Source organism: Hydra viridissima, unplaced genomic scaffold, assembly GCF_058129835.1.
Source record: "Hydra viridissima isolate aposymbiotic clone 2 unplaced genomic scaffold, HvirCarnegie_v1 scaffold_3, whole genome shotgun sequence".
Classification (NCBI taxonomy): Eukaryota; Metazoa; Cnidaria; class Hydrozoa; order Anthoathecata; family Hydridae; genus Hydra; species Hydra viridissima.
The window spans coordinates 12,691,098-12,712,939 of NW_028324302.1; the positions used below are offsets into that span (position 1 = coordinate 12,691,098).

The following is a 21,842-nucleotide window of genomic DNA, read 5'->3' on the forward strand; positions in this document are numbered from 1 at the left end:
AGTTGTCATTAAGCATTCTTTTAAATTGTTTAAGGTTCTCTACATGTATGTAGAAGACCAGTGATAAAGATTTATTGAATTTGGTTAGTAAAATACTGCCATTATACAAAGCAGCACACAAGCTTGCTTTTTAAATAAAATCAGTAATATACATTATATGTATAGTGCTTTGAACACTGAGAGAACGACTCACTACTGCATGAAGTCTCCAAATACAACTTGCTGAGGTTCAAGATACCATATCTTGAACCTCAGCAAGTTGTAAACTGCTGTTAGTCAAGATACCATAAGAAGACTTTGTGCTTTAAATTTTTGACCAGACTGGCTTTTGCAAGAAGGCATATGAAGTAGGAAACACATGATTGGAAACAGGTCTTATTTATAGATGAACCAAGGTTTAGCCCTGTAAGTTCTGATTGCCGCCCAAGAGTGTACAGAAGACCAAATGAAAGATAGTTCACTTGTAACATTTGAGAAACCACTTTATATGGAGGCTGCTCATTGATGACATGGGGCAGAATATCTTTAACAGCTCGCACAGAGCTTTTTATTATTGATGGTGGATGTCTGACTTCTCAACAATACATAGCAAAAATTTTAGAACCTTTTGTGGTACCTTTTGCACTGTACATTGTAGATGGATTCTTTCTTATGCATTGTTACTGAATACTTAAATAATGTTAATATTGAAGTTTTGGAGTGGCCAGCTTGCAGTCCAGATATGAACCCAATAGATATCTTTGCATATTGGGATGTCATGTCTAACAGCCTAGATGAGTTTTAACAAAGTCTTATCTGCGTGTGGGAAGATATCCTTCAAAAAACAATTAGATCTCTAATTGAAATTATGCCACAGCGTTGTCAGGCTGTAATAACATCAAGAGATGGTAACACTAGTTTTTGATAAGTAAAAAATGTTTCAATTTAAGCTGTATTAGTGTGCATAACAGTAATAATCATTTTACTTTATTTTGTTAAATGAACCATATTTTTGGTTTTAGTTTTTTTTTCAACATCCTCAAAGTGAATTTTATTATTATCATCGAAATAATTGTGTTCATGTGTTCTATTCTTAATATGTTTGTAAAAATATATGATAATATTGACAACAATTAAAGTAAATCAAAATGTATAAGTGGTGCGTTAATTTTGTGGTTAAGTGTAGAATCAAATGAAATCAATAAAGTTATATCTAAATGTTGATAATGTTGATGAAAGAATTTTAGACAAGAATACTGAAAGTGCTGATGATGAAAAACAAAGTTCTGAATTGTATACAATACATAACCTAATATAAATTAAAATCCAGAGCGAGAAGTGAGGAGCTGTACCATCATCCCCTTCTAGCTATGCTATGAACAGTTATAAACACAAAAATGAGGAAAATATTATCTTAAGTAGGGATTGCAATCCCGCACACTTTTCAATCCCGCGGGATCCCCACAGAATTTTTAATTTTTGTGTGGATCCCGCGGGATTCCACACGGGATTAGTAGGTTTCTTATGCACATTATAAAAGGCAAAATAAAAATTGTATTTTTCTTTCAAGTATTTCAGAAAAAATATACTCAACTTATTAAATTGATAAGGTAAATAAAGCTAAAAAACACAATTCATTTGTAAATCAATATAATTCTTAACATTTAATGAACAAAAAGATAATCCAAAGTACATAGGACATCTTTTAGCTTTACGTAGAACGTCTATTAGCTTTTTTTTTTTTTTTTAAATATCAAAATGAGAAAATGATTGTAAGAAATGCGCTCTTAAGAAACAGACCCTACTTAAAGTATCATCACTTAATCTACTCTTCAAACGACTGCATATGTAACCAGCAGCTGAAAAAGCTCGCTTGGCTTCTACGCTTGTTGGTGGTATGGTCATCAAGTAACTATGCGCTATATCTAGAAACTTGCCTCTTACTACATTACTTTCATAGGCAGACATTTCCGGCTTCAATAATTTATCAAAGTCTAAAGAATCTAAATTTGGTATCTCTTTTACATTTTCTGTCCAGCTTTTCTTGTCTTTTTGTGTTTGATTTTCCAATTCTTTTTTCAGCGATAGAATTGTAGGAGTAAGTATTTGGGAATTGTTAATAGAATCTACAGCTTCTTTTTCTTCGAGTTCATTTTCTTCGTCGGATTTTGTAAGTAAACTAGTAGTCCTTTTAAATTCTTATTATGACATTGTGTAAACCTCTCACGAAGTGCCGCGGCTAAATCTATGCTCAAAAGTGATGATTGCTTTTGTAATTTATTTAGCATAAATTGAAAAGTTGTTTCCGCAGTGACAAGGTTCAATTCTCTCCTGCATAAAAGTTCGAGACCAAGTTTTAGTGGTGCTAGGCAAATAATTAAGTCATTGATTTGGGACCACTCTTCTTGGGTGAAACGAATTTCTGACCCAACATCAATTAAGGCTTTTTCAATACACACTTTTAGTCTATGAAATCTTTCTAACATATCGAACATACTGTCCCACCTAGTTTTACAATCAAGAATCAACTGAAGCTTTTTCCCGTGTTCTTGTAGGATATACTTTTGTAAATATGTATCATTTTTGACAGGAGAGTTTTTAAATATTTTTACAACCTTTCTCACTTTTTTCATGAGATCTTTGTAATTGCTAACCAATTCAGCAGATGGTCGGTCCAAACTCATTGTCAAACCATATTCTTTATTTATAACTCATCATCCTCAGTGTTACCATATTCATCTTCTTCTTCACAATTTTCATATGTATTAAACGATTCTTCGACTTCTCTGCTGTTTTTCTTGTATAAGATATCAATAACTGCAAGTTGTATTCCATGAGCATAACATAGTTGTTGATAGCAAGACATCATTTTATCGACTTTTACCATCACACTTGCTCCATCAGTGGTCATGGCAATAATGTCTTTTTGGAGGTCAATATCAAAGCTATTTAGCCTTTCTGAAACTAACTTGGCGCAATATTCTGCATTACACGGTCCATCGATTCGAATCAATTCAAGATTAAAGTGTTTCGCCTCCATATGTAAATTTAAGTTTAAGTATCTCTAACTATTTTATGATGTCCATTCATCAAACGTTATTGAAAACTTTTGATTTTGCTTTTTTAGTGATGTGAATTTTTGCATTATATTGGCTTTTACAGGATCTGAGAATTTAACTACCATCGATCTTATAGTATTAGATGAAGTAGGGAGCCGGAAACCACTCTTTGAAAACAAGTACCGTAAATCTGAAGATGTGTAAAAACTATTAAATGTAAAGCCATCTTTTGCAACCATGCGCAATACCATTTTTTTTACATAGAAATTTCCTTTATGAAAAACGTGTCAATTGTTCTGACCTTTTTCAATGGAATTACTTCTTCGTCTTTGCAGTCGATGTATATTTTAGGCTCTAGTTCAACTGATTCATGCTGTTTTGAAGTTGAAGCTTCGTCTTGTTGTAAAACGTTTGATTTTAAATCGGTGTCATGTTTAGTTTTTAAATGGATTAATAACCCTTTAGTTGATCTTTGACTAATTTTTAAAATAGCCAAACATAACATGTACTTCGCATTTTCTTCTTTATCACTTTTTTTAAAATAATTCTATATAGTTTTAATTTGCGACATGCTTAGTAGTTTTTGTATGTAAATAATTTTTAAAGACTTTTTAAAAAGTAGTTTTTAAAAGTATATTTTATATAATTATGCACGCACGTTTTCAATTTCACGTTTTCAACATACTCATTAACAAAAATTTCAACATACTCATTAGCAAAAATTTTAACATAATCATTAACTAAACAAAAAAAAAATTTGAACGAGTTCGACTAATGTTTTGCTAAATGATTGTTTATTTTTGAATGATTTTTTTATATTTATAGCCAAGAAAAATATTTTAATAGCTGAAGATAAATTTTTAAATGGATTTGTTTCGCAAATACATTAAACAGTTTTAATTTGATATTTTTTTTGTCTTTTTAGTTTAAAAGAATTGACTTTTTTTTTAAAAAGCAATAGTTTCAAAATCCCGCGGATCCCGCAGTAGTGCGGGATCTCGCATGCGCTAAATTAATGCGGGATTGCAATCCCTAATCTTAAGGTTTTATTTTACTCATGACTTTATATCCACATAAATATGATAATATTTTTGGCCACCAATTTCAATTTAATATTTCTACTGTTTCATGTCTGCTTATACTATCCTTGAATTGAGGTACCTACTCAACCATCTCTCACTCTGCCAATTACTCCTTTTTTCTATAAATTATTAGACTCTCCTCATTACTTTTATATTAGTGCTATTCTTTTAGTTTATGTATTCATAGCTTCCCTTATTTGTTGAATAAAGTAGTGAGATATTAATGCTCTGTTTACATATTTATCTCCCTTATAATAGGAAGATGAGTACTTAGAAATTTTAAAAGAAAAGTTTTGTTTTTAGGTGCAGTATCTTGTGGAAGAAATCCTTAAATATCACCAAGAAGTTGAAAAGATCCTTAATGAAGGTGATCAAGCTTTGAACTCAAATTATTTTGGTAAAAAAAAAACTAATGAAGTTAATAACCAAATGTTGTCTCTTGCAAAAAATTGGGATAATCTATCTGATTCAGTTAGTTTACTGGAGCAAAAGTATGATTTTTTTTATATTTAAAGTTTTACACAAAATTAAAAGTATATAATTTTAAATGAAAAGTTTCAAACATGGTTTATGGTGTAATTTAAAACAACAATGCACAGTCACTTAAAGTTTAGAGAAAAATAGATAGTTTGGTAATTTTTAGTTGGTCATTTTTTTACAAACCTTAAGTCTACATAAACTATTTTAAACTTCAAATATGTTTTCAAAGAGAATATCTTTGATATTCTATATAAAGATATATATTACAATCTTGCTAAAACAGTGTTTGGGTGATAGCTTTATATTTTACTTTTTATTTAAAATTTTTACATCAAAGAATATTTGCAAATAAACCTCAGTTTTAACAATAGTAGCGGAAAAGTAATACTGATAGAAAGGGAACAAAACTCTTTGTAGCATTTAGAACAAAACTCTTTGTAGTATGTAGCATTTTTTACACTTTCACTAGTTTTAAATGGAACTTAGTTTTAACAAAATGTTGTTAGTTAAAAACCACTGAGTTTAGTTCATATGTAAGAAAGTTAGATATTTGTTAAATGATTAATTATAGCTCACATAAACAAAATTTATTTAAAATGCTTTTATGACTACATAAAAATCTTAAAAAACCTAATTGTTAAAATGAATTAGTAGTAAACCTACACAAATATTAAAGTTTTATTTGGTTTAATATTAGTTCGTTTGAATATTTCTTTTGGTGAAACTGTTTTATTTTTAAATACTTACATAATTTTTTTAAACAATTTGTTTGCCATTATCTGCTAATAATTTTCTAGTGCAAAAAGGAATTCTTAGCTCTTATTAAGTTTTATCAAATAGGTTTTCTTGAACTTTTTAAACAAGCATGTCAGGTAAACTTAATCATGTTGGTTTTTATTGATATAATACTCTGTACAAAATCTATTAGTTACATAAAAGGTTGCAACATCTTATGTTAGTTACATGAAAGGTTTTGACATCTTATTTTAGTTACATGAGAAGTTGTGACATGTTATATTAGTTTCATGGGAGGTTACTACATTAGTTACATGAGAGGTTGTGACATCTAATTCTAGTATAAATACTAATCCTTGTAGCTGTCAATATTATCAAAACTGAAATGCAAAAAAATGTTTTGAAATTTGCTTTAAGGTACAAATCTGCTATGACTGAGAAGTTTAATTTATCAACCTTCAAAGATAAAATAAAACTATTAATGGGATATGTGGAGGAGAAAATGCGAGTCTTCCATCAAATAAACAAAGAAGTAGATTCTAAAGTAGCATTGGTTCATTTGGAGGTAAAAACATAAGTTTTAAAGACCTATTTATATGTAACATAAAATGGATTTGTATTTGACATATGTCAATGTATGAAGGCCATTTCTTTGAACTTTATGTTATATTAGTTATTCAACAGTTGCATAAGTACTATTAACTATATACTGCATTTACCATGTCTAAAGGAATGACTTGGCATTGTTGAATAAAGTTTGATTTTAAGCCTATAAATTTGAATCAAAGCAAGATCAAAGTTTGGGAAATAGTTAAATCCTTGGGAAGTTATACTTTTTATACTCAATCTGTCCTAATTGTAAGCTTGAAGGAGTCAATTTGGACACTAGTTCCTCCAGTGTAAAAGAATTTCATTTGGCATTTGCATTATAACATTTTAGATTGACATTATAACAAAATTGGAAAAAAGAGGTTTATTGTATTTTCAAGAAAATATAGTGCATTTTGTTGTTGTTGTTGTTGTTACTATTATCATTATTATTAAATATTTCTGGTTGTTTGAAGATGTTGGTAAAAATTTACTAACATTTTTATACTTGTATTTTTTTTTTTTCTCTTTTTAGAATTTGATGACAATCTTACAAGAAAAAGATCCTGACTTTAAAAGTATTCATGATGACCTTGAATCTCTCCACAAAAAAAATACAATTAGTAAGACAGTTCTATCACTTATAAATACTGAGTTAACAGTTGTTGATAAAAGCTGGCAGAATATTTGTGAAGAAGTTAAAGATGCCTTTTTGCGGTATTTACATTATGTCTTTAGTTCACTATCCAACAGAGGAATGTTTCCCATTCTTTATTCATTTTATATGGAATTTAGTTTATGCCAGTGTTTTAAATTTAAAGTTCTTTCAAGAAATTAATTTCAACGTATCATCTCTTAACTATACCTGTAATAAAATTCTGATATCTGTATTCATGGGATCTGTATGTGTAGTAACAGTTTTTTACTACTACTTCTCTGTATATTTAGGCTGAAAATTGCATGTGAGAGAGAAAGTGATTTAGAAAAACAAACTTTAAAAGGTTGGTCAAAGATGGCTAAATACATTAATGAGTGGTTGGAACATGCAGAATTGTTAATTAAAACATATTCAGACCTGCCTAATGATTTGGATAGTTTATTGTTTACAATTCAAAAGTTTGAGGTAAACTAATTAAAACAATTGACTGGTTTTTACACCAGTAGTTTTTACATCAGTAACACTGATTTAAGTAGTTGAAGTATAGAGATCAAAAAGGACATAAATTAAAATCAGATGTTTTGAAAAAATAGTAAGATAAGAAAAAGTGCAAATTGGTATTTTTTTAACTACTTAAGTATTAAATCTGTTATTAATCTCAAGTTTATGTTGAGTTCATTTTTAAATATCTAATTTTTTTTTTTAAGGAAATACTTACAAACTTAACTACCGAGGAAAAGACAGTGAACGAGCAGTTAGACTATGGGCAATTGTTGATTGAAAATAAAAGTTTTAAGAAAAGTCATATTGATGAACTTACTGAAGAAATAAATGATTTTAAAATCCGAAAGCAAACTATTAACAGGAGTACTCAGCATCAACAATCTCGGTGTGTTAAGTTTGAAAAAGTAATTTTTAAAAAAATTTTAAAAAGCAAAAAATAGTTTTAAAAAAAAAAGAATCAGAGTGTGATTTAGGGTTGTGATTTACATTACAAATCAAGATGAAAGAATCAGGGTTCAGACAGAATAAATAAATAAAGATTTAAAAAGATCAAGATTTTCAGCAGTTGCTCTCCTGAAATAATTCATATTTTGTGTTTTTAAGAATGAAAGAACTTTCAGAAGAACTACTCGCAATAGAAGAAGCTGAATTTGCTTCTTGGATTCAACAAGCCAGCATTGTAAAACAAAAATTAGAAGGATTCGATACTCAAGAAGAAGATACTAAAACAGTTGGAGAAGCAACAAAAGCTTCCATGAAGATAAAGGTTTAACCTTTTTAAAGATTTCTTAGAATCGTTTTGATGGTTTGAATACCAATTTATTAAGTCTTTGCTATGTATTTTTTTGTTTTACATAAAAAGCATAGTGTAAAACTAAGAGAGAGCTTAAAAATAGCATATTAAAGTTTATATTAACAAAGCATGGCATAAACTACTCTATAGAAGGTTATCTGTACTCTGCCATTCTTACTGAACTATTATTCAGTTATTGATTTTTAAAATATGAACTTTGCTCTGCAAAGTTTATTTGAAAATATTTAAGTCATCTTTACATCTAAAAACAAAATTGTTTTGCAAAATTGTAATGATATTGAGATATTGAAGTTTGACTCTAAAGAAGACCCAGTTTTTGCTTTATCTTTAATTTCTTAATTAGTTACAAGTGAAATAATGATCAAAAAATTATGAGCTGTGTATTTAAAAAGTTTTAAACTACGTATTTTAAAAATCTTACAAAAAAAATGAAAAAGTTGATGGAAGATAACCTGAAATAAAAAACACTTCATATAGTAAATTCTCTTTCTCTCTGTAAATTCTTATAAAATAGATTTCATACATCTCTCTTTTGCATTTATCACTTTGCTTCATTTATCTCTGCTTCATTTCTGATGATTTAGTTTGGTTTATGAAACATTCTAAATATTATCCCAGAGTTAAATCAAATAGTAGCTGATTTAATTTTACATTGATGGTTTTGTATGTGGGCCTTGTAAACTTTTCTCCATCCTATGGCAAGTCTCAAAATAACTTACCATGGGAAAAAGCAAATAAATTACTAGATTCTTTACTTGGAAATTGCAAGATGGCTACTGTTTTATTGCCAGCACTAACAATATAAACAAAACATCTATTCCACAAGATTCATCTGTTGCTCAAGTTCTGTTAAGAATTACACTTTAGAAATAGTTGAAATTAAAGATAGAAATTTAAAGGCAGTAACCTCTAGATTCATATTTTAAATTTTTCAAAGTATTGGCTGACATGGATGCACTTACTAAAATAAAACAGTTTTACAATCAATCATTTATTATCAATCAGCAAACAAAAAGCTTGTGATTTATTATTGAACAGTAAACTTCATTACATCTGATAACCCATTTAGTTAAAGTGTTCTTTTGAATCTTTCTTGTTCCAATTAACATTTACTTTAAACTTAAAAGTTTTTTCAAGAATGTTTTATTGTAGAAATACATTTAAACTTCTTCTCAATTAAAACATAAAAGTTTCTTATTTTATTCTTTCTCATATTTCTAGCAGCATTTAAATTGTTTCAACAGAAAATTGTTCCAGTTTTAATCAAGAAAAAAGACTTTTTTTTTACTAAGTTTTTTTAAAATTGTTTTTCATCCATAAATTTTTCTTCAGATATCTGCTTTGCTTTATTTCTTTAACTATGTATTTCTTGTTTAGACATTTTAAATTTAATTTTCCTTCATGTTTATGACTTTTTATGAGAACCTGGTCTCCTGCTTTAATATCATGTCTCATCTTTGCATTATATTTATCGTCAAAATATTTTTTTAATTTTGCATACTTTTTATCTTGACTTTCTCTCAATTCTCAATTATCATATCGTGATTTCTCAACTATTATTGAAAGGATTTTTTTCTTCAGATGTTTCTATTGAATAACAATGTGGCTGGTGACTTTCTGGTTATGGCATGAGGAGCACATATATAATTTAGAAACATACATTGAAGTTCCTCTCTCCAGTTTCTACCCATAAAAAGAGTTGTTTTAATTGTTTTTCCTATTACTTGCATGAATCTTTCTACTATACTGTTTGCTTCTGGATATCACTGTTATTTTATCAACATTTTCAAAATACAATTTTAAAGCCTCACTTTTAAATGGTGGATTGTTGTTACTTCTTATTTTGTTAGGATGACCAAATATAGCAAAAATGTTTTCTAGTTTTTTTATGATACTTGGTGCTGTCATGACTTTCGTTATATCAACAAATGGGTATCTAGAATATATACCTTCTATAACAAAAATTCTCTTGACAGTAATGGTCCCAAAAAATCGGTTGCTAAATCATCCCAAACGTGTTATAGTAAAATTTACATTTTATTGGTTCAGGATTTGGCATACGTAAATTTGCTTGGCATCCAAGATGTTTTTCAATATGTGATTAAATAACACTATTCATAGTGACCCAGTACACTTTTTGATGCAATAATCCTATGCATTTTTAAATGTCCTTTATGTACAATTTGTAAAGCTCTTTTTTGAAGAGACATTGGTAAAACAATTCTTGTTTCTCTTAATGTAACCCCCTCATTATCAGTTAACACATTTTGAAATCTACGACATGGTTCAAGTACTGGTTTGTCATACTATTTACAAGACAATAATCACTCTTTACTGGAATAAACTGATGTCTGTTGCTGTCTGCATTTTTATATCTTTAAGTGATATTAATTTGGATGCCATTTTTATCACTAAAAAACTTACATAGGCTGCCACTTCATTACCATCTGACTCATCAGGTATTTCATTTGGGATATAAAAGTTTCTGAATATAAAATCTCCAATGTTCTCTTCTCCTTTTTATATATTATGTCAAAATTGTATCCCTGCAATTTAATTTGCCATCTTGCAATATGTGCATTTAGTTTAGAACCGGAAGCAAAAATAAACTTGAGTAGTTGGTGTTCCAATACAACCTTAAATTTTCTTTCATACAGGTACAAATGTAATTTTTCAATGACCCATACTAAAGCAAGAGCTTCCTTTTCCATAATGCTATGTTTTCTGTAATGTTATGTTTTAACTCAGCTGCTGTCAATGATCTACTTGTGTAGCAGATTTTGATTTCAATGATCATTTTACAAATAAAATGCTAAACTGTGTTTTTTTTTTTTTTTTAAGGAAGTTCTCAGTAAACTATCTTCATATGAAGCAGATTTGCAGGCTTTATTTGTCTATGGTAATGCACTTCTGAAGAATAAGAAGCTTGGCAAAAATAAAAGCAATCTTTTAAATAAAGAAATGAAAGAAATAAAAGAAAACTGGGATATTTTAAACAAAGTTCTAACAGAAAGACAAAAACAGTAAGTTGTTTGATTATTTTTTTAATTGGTTTAACATTAATGATTAATTTTTAAAAAATGCATTGTGTTTAAAATCAAAGCGTTTAATGTTTTCCTTCAGCATTCAGGATCAAAAAGGTTTCTTTTAAATATTATATTGTTAATGTATGGGCTCATTTTACTAATTTTATAAAAATCTAAGGCTTAAAAGTCACCTATGAATTTGAATTTTAAAATTTTTTAACTATTTTAAATTCACAACTTAGTTTGCATATATTTTTCAGGTATATTGCAATTACTTTTTTTAAAATAAATTTTGCATAAAATGAGTTTGACAAGTTCAATTTCATTTTGATCATCAGTTTGTACTTCAGCAGGTTGGTTTTTTTTTCTGATGAAACACATAATTTTATTATCAAAGAAAAAAAAGAGTCAAATATTTCTTTATTGAAATCAATGGTTTTCAACCATTGTGTTGAAATGAAGAAAATGAAAATGAAGAGACATTAGAGAAATTGGAGTTCACTTGGTTTTTAAAGTTGTGCAAAACAAATTTTGTTAATTGATTTTGTGGCTTCAAAAATAAATTGCCATTCGGTAAACATCTTTTATAGTTGAATCAGATATTTTTACTTCAGAATATTTGATGTGTTCAGAAGTAAACTGTGGTGCAGTAAAGTGAGCAACACCTTTACACATTTTACATAGCTGACAATCATACCTTTGTACCTTTTCCCTTGCATGGTTTTTTATCTTGAAACATTAAGAGCAGAAACATTTTAAATTGTTTGCATTTGTTTTAGTAAATAGTTGCATTTAGTTTTTACAACTGACTGCAATTATTTATTTTTAAAAAAACTATCAATTAAAGCTATATTCATATGGTTGTACATTCCTGAGACCAATAATAATGGTTAAAATACTTTTTATTAAAGAGTTATTGCATAAAAGATGATAGTAAAAACATATTCGACACTGCTATATATTTGAAAACAAATTATTTTGCTGGAAAAAAATTTTTTTTTTTACATTTTTACAAATTAGGAAATTTGTTAATTAGTTCATAATTTGAACCACTAACTTGATGATTAGTATTAAAAAAGTTAGTAAAAAGTAATTTCAAAATCAAACTTTTCTTTTGTTAATGTTTATTAGCAAAATGATTTTTTTTAATTATTATTTTGATATTTGTTTGTTTTTTTTTAAGTTATGAACAAAATCTTCTGGTACTGCAATCACAATCTAACAATCAGATCATCAGTTTGGTTGATAAAATGAAAGCTTACTGTACTTGGTTAGACTTTATCAAAACACAGCTTGATGATGATAGTTGTAGAAGATCTAACAAAATTTCTGTTCTTTTAAATCAAGAGCAAGGATTAAAGGTATAGTTTATTAAAGTTTATAATGAGTTTAGATGAAAATTGCAAATCTCAATTGATCTTACAATTTACTTCATAGAAACACTCTTCTGATCTTGATTCAAAAGCTAATGAGTTTGAAGATATCATCAAATTAGCAGAAAGTGTTTTATTAGAAATTAGAGCTAATGATTTAAATCACCAAGATGTTGAACAACTCTTGCATCAGCTAAAAGGTAAATGGAGTAGTGTGGTGGACCAAATTGATGCTCAATTTAGAAGGTAAGAATCGTTTTTACTGAAGCAATTTTTGTTTTGCTACTATTGTTATTTAGATTTCTTTTCCATTTACACTTCATTAATTTTATTTAAATAAATTTATTGTGGAAGTTAGTAATAATATAGGTTTGATAAATTTAAAACTGTATGCTCATGAAAAAGCTATAAAACCTCTCCTTATAACAACTTTATCCTTTTTTTTGTGAGTTGATTTATTTTGAGATTTTCTGAAAAAAATTAATGTAATTACATATATATATATATATATATATATATATATATATATATATATATATATATATATATATATATATATATATATATATAGCTTATACAATGAGATCAATAGTTCACTGGATTCTAAAAAAGCACAAATTATCAAAGTGTTGCGCGCACTAAAAGACAGTTTAAATGAAGTGTTTCTGAATGATGATCAACAAACAATTAAAAGAAATATTAGCAAGCTTGAGGTAAAAATAACAAATTACTGATGTTGAAGTAAGTTATTAGTTTCTTTCCAATAACACTGTTTGATTGCATAAATAATCATAATTAGTCTTGTTAAAATAATTATATTTAATTTAAAATCCATTATATTATCTTCTACTTATTACTTTTGCATTTAATCCATTTGTAAGATTTTGTTGTGTGTGAGCTTTTTGTTTTTAAATCCAAGTTGTTTGAAATCTAAGAATCAAATAAATACCTTTTTTTTGATAAATAAAAAAATTGTTCATCAGGAAATATTTTAAGCAAATAAGTAAATGACAAATAATTGATAAATAAGTAAATGAATTAGACATTACTTTTACAGATAAATCATCCAATAGATGGTACACTTTAGTAATGGGCACTTAGATAAGTTTATCTAAGTGCCCATTACTATCTAAATGGGCACTTAGATAAGTTTATCTAAGTACCCATTTAAATCATAATAATTTTCATCCATTTTAATGAAATGATCAATAAAGTATTTTTTTTCTTTTTTAATTTCTTGCAAGTAAGCTGCATAAACAAGATTAATTGCATAAACAAATTGAACTTTTTATGGAAATAACTTACAGATGTAAAAACTTTTGACAAAGACCTGTAGGATAAAAGAAGTTTTGTACAATGCTTTTAACATTATTTTTGTATAGACAATATATGAAGAATTAAGCGTTGTTTGACTTCACTACTGTTTAATGCCAACACTTAACTTTCATTTCTGTGGTGTCCCTCACCCATTTAAATCTTATCTGCCTCTGTATACTAGATTACAGAGAGATTCAAGTTATTGGTTTTAATTATGCATTATGAAAGGTTTTCCTTAAGAACCTAGCTTATTTTTTTGTTAAGTCAAGACAGTTATTTTAGTAATTGGTATAGAACTGTTTACTATTCTAATAATGGTTTATATAATCTTTTTAAAATTATTGTATTTGTTTATTGGTTAATTATGATTTCTTTTTTGGTTGCTGTTAAAAAAAAAAGCAGTAAAATTTTTCACATCTATTAGGAATTGGGAACTGAATTATCGAAACTGGAAAGGCCTGTTTCAAAATTGTTTGAACACACTGTATCATTAAGTGATGTTACACTAGTAATGGATAATGATAAGTTAATTCTGATGCAATCTTGTGACGATCTTATCAAAGAATACCGCCATAGTGTTCATTTATATGAAGATAAAAAGATAAAGTAAATTCTTCTTTTAGTTTGTAAAATTTCTTTTTTGATTGAGTTTAAATGCTGCTGATTTTTCTCATTGAAAATTTTTAAATTTTTTCCTCTTAGTCAACAGAATACCATAATAGAATATTTCAAACAGGAAAAAGAGTCAATTACAAATAGACTACAAGAAATAAATAAAATGAAGTTTCCTTTGAATGAACACAATGTAAAGTTTATAACTCTCAAGCAGTACTATTCTTCTTGTCAGGTAATGTAAAGTGGTTTAACAATTATTACATATAAAATTAATTTTTGCCTGTAAAATTAAAATAACTATTGCATATAAAATTTAACCATATATTGTATATAAAATTGAAACAATTTGTAAAAATGCTTGGCTACATTGTATTTGTACAAATTGTTGCAAATTCAATTTTAATTTTTAACTTAGTGTTTTATTTATAGTTACAAGTATACAATGGCAACACATTCGTTCTTTATAAAAATATAAATTGTATTTAAATAATATAAAGGAAGAGATTAACATATAAAATTGAAATGTTATGAAAAGTATAAAAAAAAAAAAACAATCAAAAATCATTCATGTAGATCTGGTTGAGTGAAATTGGTAAAGAAAAAGCAATAATAGATGAGCTCAATGGTTTTGCAAATGAAGTGTCTACTTTCTTACCAAACAAAATGCTTGTTGCACAGATTGTTGGTGATGTCGTCAAAGATTTTGGTTATACTAAAACTATTTATGATGATTTTTACAACAGGTTTTTTTGAAATTGCTTTAATACATTTTATGCTGTTTGAAATTTTTTACATCTTGTAAATCATCATTTTGGCAAATTTTTTTTTTTTTTTTAATTTTAGATTATTTTAAATTTAAAATTTTTTTAAACTTTAAATTTAGATTTTTTAGTGATTGTGCATTTTTTCTTTACTTTTTCAAAAATTATCTTCAAAAGTTATCTTTTTAATACTTTTTATGACCTATCTTTTATATAAGAAAATTGAAAGATTTACTCATGAGTTATCTTGATGTGTTTAGAATTACCATTTTGATGCTCCACATGTTGAATGAATCTCTTCAGAAAAATTCTAATGTAATTAAAGAGATTAAAGAAGAATCTACAAATCTAGAAAAGAAAGAGCTGAAAGAATTTGAGCATGCTGCTGTTTTATTAATAAATTTAAAAGTAATTAGATGTTTATGAATTTTTATTTACTAAAGTATTAATCTTGACAAAATGTATTAAAGCAACCAAAGGAGTAGCTGCAGTTTGAGCTAAGATAATATTTCCACCTTGAATTTGGGAAAGATTTAAAGATTCTGTTGAATTGATGTCAAATCTTGATATAGATAAAATATTTCTCATTATTTATAACATTTATTTGTTTTTTTTAAACATGGTTTAAAAATATAATTTTTCCAAATGGGCAATTACAACTCTTGAGGCATATTTGTTTAGTTCCTTTTCAGAACCAAATATTGTGATAACAGTTTTTCCTTTTTTTTTTGTTGCATTCTTGGTTTACTGTGTTCAGTAACATGAATAATAAATCTTGGCAGTTTCTTTAAAATTGTCAGCTGCTTTAAAGTAAGATAGCTGCTACAACAGTATTTTCAATAAATTCAGCAATATAGCTGTTGCAACTGTATTGCTAGTAAATTCACTTAAAGTTTTTTGAGTGAATTCAGTAACTTAACTACTGCAACAGTAGGAGAAGACAACAACTACTAATTTAAATTTTATTCTACAACATAAAATGTTCTTGAGCATAACAATATCGGTTATAAGATGAATAACATTAGTAATTCTTATTGTATTGCTTCAAAACTTTTTAGTTAAATTATAAGTGTGCTGGTCACAAACAAATCTAATGTTTTTTAGAGATCATAACATATTCAAAGGATTAATAAGTCCATGGATAGTATTAATGAGTTATAACTAGTTTTATTTTCATATTTCTTTTTCTTGTTAAATTTTTTTTATAACAAGAATTTAAGTTTAATAATATTCTTCTATAAAAGTACTGATTTCAATGCAGGATGTTGAAGTCAAAGGTAATCAAGTATTGCATGAATTGGACTCAATTAACAATCAACTAAATGAGCTTAAAGAGTGCTTTGCTTTGGATCCCCAAGATTACCAACGAATTCAAGAAAAGAGAAGTGAATTATCAAATGACATGCAGCTGTTATCATCTGCTTTAACTGGACAAAGAGAAAAGTATATTTTAGGTTTATAATTTTAAAGTTTGATGTTTTAAGAGAGATTTATTTAAAAATAAAAATTGTTATAAGTTAAATATAATGATTCTTCAAGGTTCTTGAATTTCATAAATGATCTGATTCTAAACAAACTTGATATTTTCTGGGGATGGTTACCAATTATGAAAAAGCGAAGCTGTGAAGGTGTTAAAGTAATTGGGCCAGATATAACTACTTTGAAAAAGCAGTTGCATGAGATGAAGGTATTTTTGTTGGATTTTTATTTGTGTTTGAGATCATTTTCTACTTTTTTTATTTCAACTATAAATATTCTATATGTATTGCTTATTTGAATTCTGTTGTATACTCTCTCTGTTGAATTTGGTTAACATATGATCACTAACATTCTATACAGTTGTAAACTGTTCAAAATAGCATAATTCTTTTTTATCTTTTCACAAAAAAATAATATTCTATTATTATATTGATGCTTAGGTATGAAAGGAATGAGTTTCTTCTTGATATGTTTTTCTAAATAAACATATTTGTTGAAGGTGAGGCTATTTGGAGTGAAATAAGCTTTTGAAAGTTGCCTACTCTCTTGCATTATCAGAAGTTTGGTTAACACTACTTGAGTAAAATATTACTGGTGATGTGTTTGCCTAAAATATGACTGATTGTGGAGATTGTTGCAAGACTTTTTTTGCAGCTATTGAAATACTTTAATGTACCAATTATGAGTTTGCATCCACTTTTTATCTATTTGTGGAAAAGATAATAAGTTGGAGACTTCTTTTTAAGAAAACTTACCTAATCAAAACTGAATTATTTAATTGTGGTCAAAATTGTTTTTAGGCACTTGGCATTCTTCTTCAACATTATTTTGGCTACTTGAGCACTACCTAGGCTTTTTGGTGCCCAGATTACTTCTTCTTGATAAAAATATAAAAATGTAATAAGCCAAGTTTTTGGGAGAACTAAGTTTACCACAATAGTATTGCAACTATTAAATCACTACATGTTTTTTTTGTCTTAGAAACAGAGAATTTTGGTGATCATGCATCATGTTTTGTAATTTGTAATGGGTTAACTTGATGTTATTGCATTCAAATGACAGATGAGAATAAAATTGCATGAAAATATCTAATGTTAAATTTCTTCTCTCAGGTCATTGATCAGCAAATCAACGAAAAGTCTTTTACTTCATTCTTGTCTAACAGTGATATTTCAATAAGTGATGTTTTGAGTAAAGATTTAGTAAATGAAGTAAATTCTGCTAATGAAGAATGCATTGCCATAATGCAGTGGGCAAGTAAACGAAAAGAACTGTTAAATTATGCCCTGCAGAAATGGGAAGAGTTTACACAAAGTAAAAAGGATTTGTTAGACTATTTGCGGGAAAATGATAAAGATTTGTCGTTATGGAATCAAATAGATTTAAATGACGCAACCAGTGTTGAATCAAAGCTGAAATTGCTTGAAGTTTGTTTTTTTTTTTGTTTGTTTGTTGTTTTTTTTTGGTAAAATTATAATTGGTTTTCGTCAATTTTATTTTTTGGCGTTTGACATGAGTTTATTTTCAGGTAATATTTTTTAGTTTTTTGCTTTCATTTTTAAAGAACATCACGAATGCTATGCAACGAAGAAGAGAACATGTTCTAATTTTTAATAGTATATCTGACGAGCTGTTAGCAGTGATTGGGGATGATATGAATGAGGTAAATAACGTTCTTTCTCAAGTTGCTGATGTTCATGACTTCTGGAATAGAGTCGTGAAGAACACCATTGGGTACACCAAAAAGGTATTTAAGAAGTTGTTTGCTATTTTTTAAATATAATAAAATTTCTACTAAACGAGATTTTTATTTGCTCAAGTTTTGTTCAACTTTTTCAACTTTCAACATTAACAATGAGCTGAATATTTATTTTTTTTTTTTTTTTCCTGCTTTTGTTTAAGGAAATATAGATCTGTTCTATAAAAAATACCACATCAAAATTTTCAAGTTCACTCATTCAAATAATTATTCACGACAGTGAATAAAAAATTTTTTTACGTTTTTAATTTTTAGCTGCAAAAATCTAGACAGATGGTACTCGAGTTAGAACATGGTATTAATGTTGTCGATGATTGGTTAACCTTGACTTCATCGTTGTTAGAAATTGTAAACGAAGACTTGGAGATTCCACAGTTAGAAGCTATTTTAGTAGAGATTAAGGTGAAGTTCTTCTTCTTCTTTTTTTTTTTTTTTTTTTGTTTTTTTCTCTGTTAATTTCTTATGATAAAGGATAAAGATATTTCTAATTCTTTAATTTTTTTACGATCCTTAAATAATATTATTATACAATTTAATATATTACACATTTTAAATTATTACAAATTAGTTTATTTTTACTTATTTTTGTGTATAGATTATAAAATTCAATTTATAATTTCTTATATATATATATATATATATATATATATATATATATATATATATATATATATATATATATATATATATATATATATATATATATATATATTATTGTTAAATCACAAATTTTTAAAAATTGTTCGTTACTAAATTCTAAATCCATTTAGACTTTTAAAGATATTTTTACTATCGTTCTTTTTTAGTTTGTTTAAATAAATGTAAGCATGTTGTATAAAATAATAATACAAATATTTTTTTTTTTTGTATAATGTTTGCAAAAAAAATCCCAGAGCATTCAATGCGGTTTGCACACTAGATATAAACCCAGAGTTCATCCCTCAAAATTAGTGTAAACTAACCATCGCAAAATATGCAAACAACATCATTCTACACTGTCCTGAAATTAATAAGAGTAATATTTTTGCCGCAACAACTGCAGTAGTCGTGATTCCATAGTCTGCTTAATGCTTTCCATTTCACTAATGAAAGAGAGGGGCAGCCCCATATATTTGTGGCTTGGTGCTAAAAGTGCCGAGTTTGCAGCTACAACTGTTTAAATTTTTATTTCGCTTTTCACAATCGAATTGCACAGCAGTTAAGTGAACTAAATAAGTGTTTTTTTGTTTGGTAGTTTTACGTCCATCTATACTCATGTTTATTTTGAAATTTTTTTTTTTGCTTAAGTGAAAATTGGCTTTTCTTCACCTTCCGATTCACTGTGCGAGATTAAGGTTTTTTTCTTCGATCGAGTTCGATCGAAACTGCAAAAAATCTGATCGAGTTTGAGTTCAAGATTAATGAAATGATTTTGTTCATCGGCTTTTATGTAACTGACAACTTTAAAAGTTACATTTTGTATTCATATGTATATATCTTTAGACAAACTAGTGTAAGTGTACATTCGGGTTATGTCAGGTTGAGAATAAGCAAAACTAAGTTAATTACACATTATTCAAGACTCGTCTCATCATCAACAAAGCATGCTTATCCTAATGCCAAAAGTTCTTGTGCCTTTTTATCACAGTCTGCTGGTTCTTTTTTATGATAACTTCTCAGGTAAGTAAATAAGTCAGTTTTAGTTGAAGTTGGACAAGATTATTTTTTTCACTGCACTTTTAAATTTTACAAAAACCAGAAATAATATCGTTAATTTTACGACTATAAAAATAATTCCAAATAACGCTCCTTACTCTCTCGTCCTTTACTAGCACTTTACAGAGATTTTCTAAATATCGAACCAAGGTATCGAAACTCGAAACAAATTCAATTAACTAAATACATTCGATTCGAGTTTGATTATTGAATAAACTCGAACTCAAATTCGAAACTTCGAGTTTCACACACCTCTATTGTACATTGGCCTTTAATGAGTCTGAACATTGGCCTTTTTTTACACTATATAAATTACCTAATTTACAGTATTGTAGAGACAACTCGTTTAGTACCAGGCCACCAATATATAACTTAACTTTGGCAGGTTCAGACAACATCTAACTTTGTTATTCTAAAGACCAGGCAAGTTCTATGGTATTTTACAACTATCATATAAAAGAGTTAATGATAGTCTTAAAATAACATCGAACTTGTCTGGTCTGCAGTTTTCTTTCTTTATAATACTTTCTTTTTTTTTTAAATCACTTTTTCTAGGAGAAAGATAGTGAAAGGAATAAAATTAGAGAGCACCTGGATTCTGTAAACGATTGGTACAATCAACTCGATGGAAGTGAAGATACACGCTCCCATTTTTCAGTTCATAAAAGTATCGAAGAATTAAATGAAGAATTTACGAACGTCACTGAAAGTATTGATAATCTGAACAACTTACGGGGAAAAGGTTTCATTTTTAAAAATTTTGACTTATTATGTATTCTAACATGATATTTAGTATAATCGTTTATTTAACATCACAATATTTCGGAAATTTAGGTAAGATATTGTGGTATCGTTTGAAAGGTAACTTTCATAGTGCCGCCGATGTTACTTCAAATACAATGAGTTCTGCGAAAGAAGGCGGGGTAACATTATTTGGACGTTTTATTGAAAGAACCGCTTCTTTATTTAAAAGTGAAAGAAAGGCAGTGTCAGTTAACGAAGAGTAGAGAATATTATAAGACCATTTTCTCTATACTTTTTATGGAAACCTTGTAAAAATTTTAGTGTACAGTTTTAGTTTTATTTTTATTATTATTATTTTTTTTTACCTCACAGAAAGAAAAACTTTGATTTTTATGTAACGAGAGCAGCCTGTTCTATGAGCAAATTGATGTAAATAGTAGTTTAAATTTTAAAACTTAAAACATTAAAATGTTTCCAAACTCTTCACTTTGAAACATTCGTTGAGGTATGTAATGTTTCACTTGAGTATTTTTGAAAATGAGTGATATCAACAAAGCGATCACGGTATGTAAAACGCCAGCACATAGAATTAAGCTAATTAAAAGAAATCTTCTTGTCTGGTGGAGTAATCCTTCAAATAAGTTTAGCTAAAAAACTGCCAACTGAAACAGTAGTATAAGGTCTAGAGTGTATATAGGCACTCATACCAAGTCACAATCTACACAGCTGTAGTGATTTGAAACATGAATGCTTTGCAGTCATATATGATGATCTCAACTAGGACAAGAGATCTGTGTAATCACTAGAATGATGGAGCACCTGGTCAGTTTAAAAGTTTAATTCACACCCTATTTGGCTCTGAAGTGAAGCGTAATATTTGGAAAATGCAAATTGAAGGGTCAGTTTGTTGTTTTAAATGCTAAAGAACTCCTGAAACAGCGAAGAAAATAATGGTTGACTCCATCTAGAAAATGAATTCAAAAAAGTCTAACACATTTCTTGTAAAACTTTATTTTGTGTGACTTTCTACAATAAAAGACATTGATAAAAAACTCTTTTCAAGCTCTAACAAAAATCACACGTCATGCGTTTATCCTAGCGTTCCTGAAAGCGTTCCTCTATTGTTTGATGTGCCGATAAAAATCATTAAATCTAAGGGTATGAGAACATTCAA

General features: G+C 27.8%; 1 protein-coding gene across 12 annotated transcripts in view; it reads left to right on the forward strand.

Moving 5' to 3' along the window:
- LOC145180198 (uncharacterized) overlaps positions 1–21,137 on the forward strand; it is a 36,786-nt gene extending 15,649 nt beyond the window's left edge. For all 12 annotated transcript variants that reach the window (XM_090081515.1, XM_090081523.1, XM_090081519.1 and 9 more), the window contains 21 exons: positions 4,424–4,611; positions 5,753–5,900; positions 6,459–6,640; positions 6,872–7,046; positions 7,289–7,470; positions 7,689–7,851; positions 10,741–10,922; positions 12,109–12,286; positions 12,363–12,544; positions 12,870–13,011; positions 14,040–14,221; positions 14,318–14,462; positions 14,804–14,973; positions 15,252–15,399; positions 16,253–16,434; positions 16,531–16,678; positions 17,583–17,897; positions 18,035–18,217; positions 18,485–18,631; positions 20,480–20,666; positions 20,759–21,137. In XM_090081515.1, the coding sequence (XP_089937641.1) occupies positions 4,424–4,611; positions 5,753–5,900; positions 6,459–6,640; positions 6,872–7,046; positions 7,289–7,470; positions 7,689–7,851; positions 10,741–10,922; positions 12,109–12,286; positions 12,363–12,544; positions 12,870–13,011; positions 14,040–14,221; positions 14,318–14,462; positions 14,804–14,973; positions 15,252–15,399; positions 16,253–16,434; positions 16,531–16,678; positions 17,583–17,897; positions 18,035–18,217; positions 18,485–18,631; positions 20,480–20,666; positions 20,759–20,931 (3,702 nt within the window). In that variant the 3' untranslated portion in view covers positions 20,932–21,137. The remainder of the gene's footprint in view (positions 1–4,423; positions 4,612–5,752; positions 5,901–6,458; positions 6,641–6,871; positions 7,047–7,288; positions 7,471–7,688; positions 7,852–10,740; positions 10,923–12,108; positions 12,287–12,362; positions 12,545–12,869; positions 13,012–14,039; positions 14,222–14,317; positions 14,463–14,803; positions 14,974–15,251; positions 15,400–16,252; positions 16,435–16,530; positions 16,679–17,582; positions 17,898–18,034; positions 18,218–18,484; positions 18,632–20,479; positions 20,667–20,758) is intronic.
- The last annotated feature ends 705 nt before the right edge of the window (positions 21,138–21,842 follow it).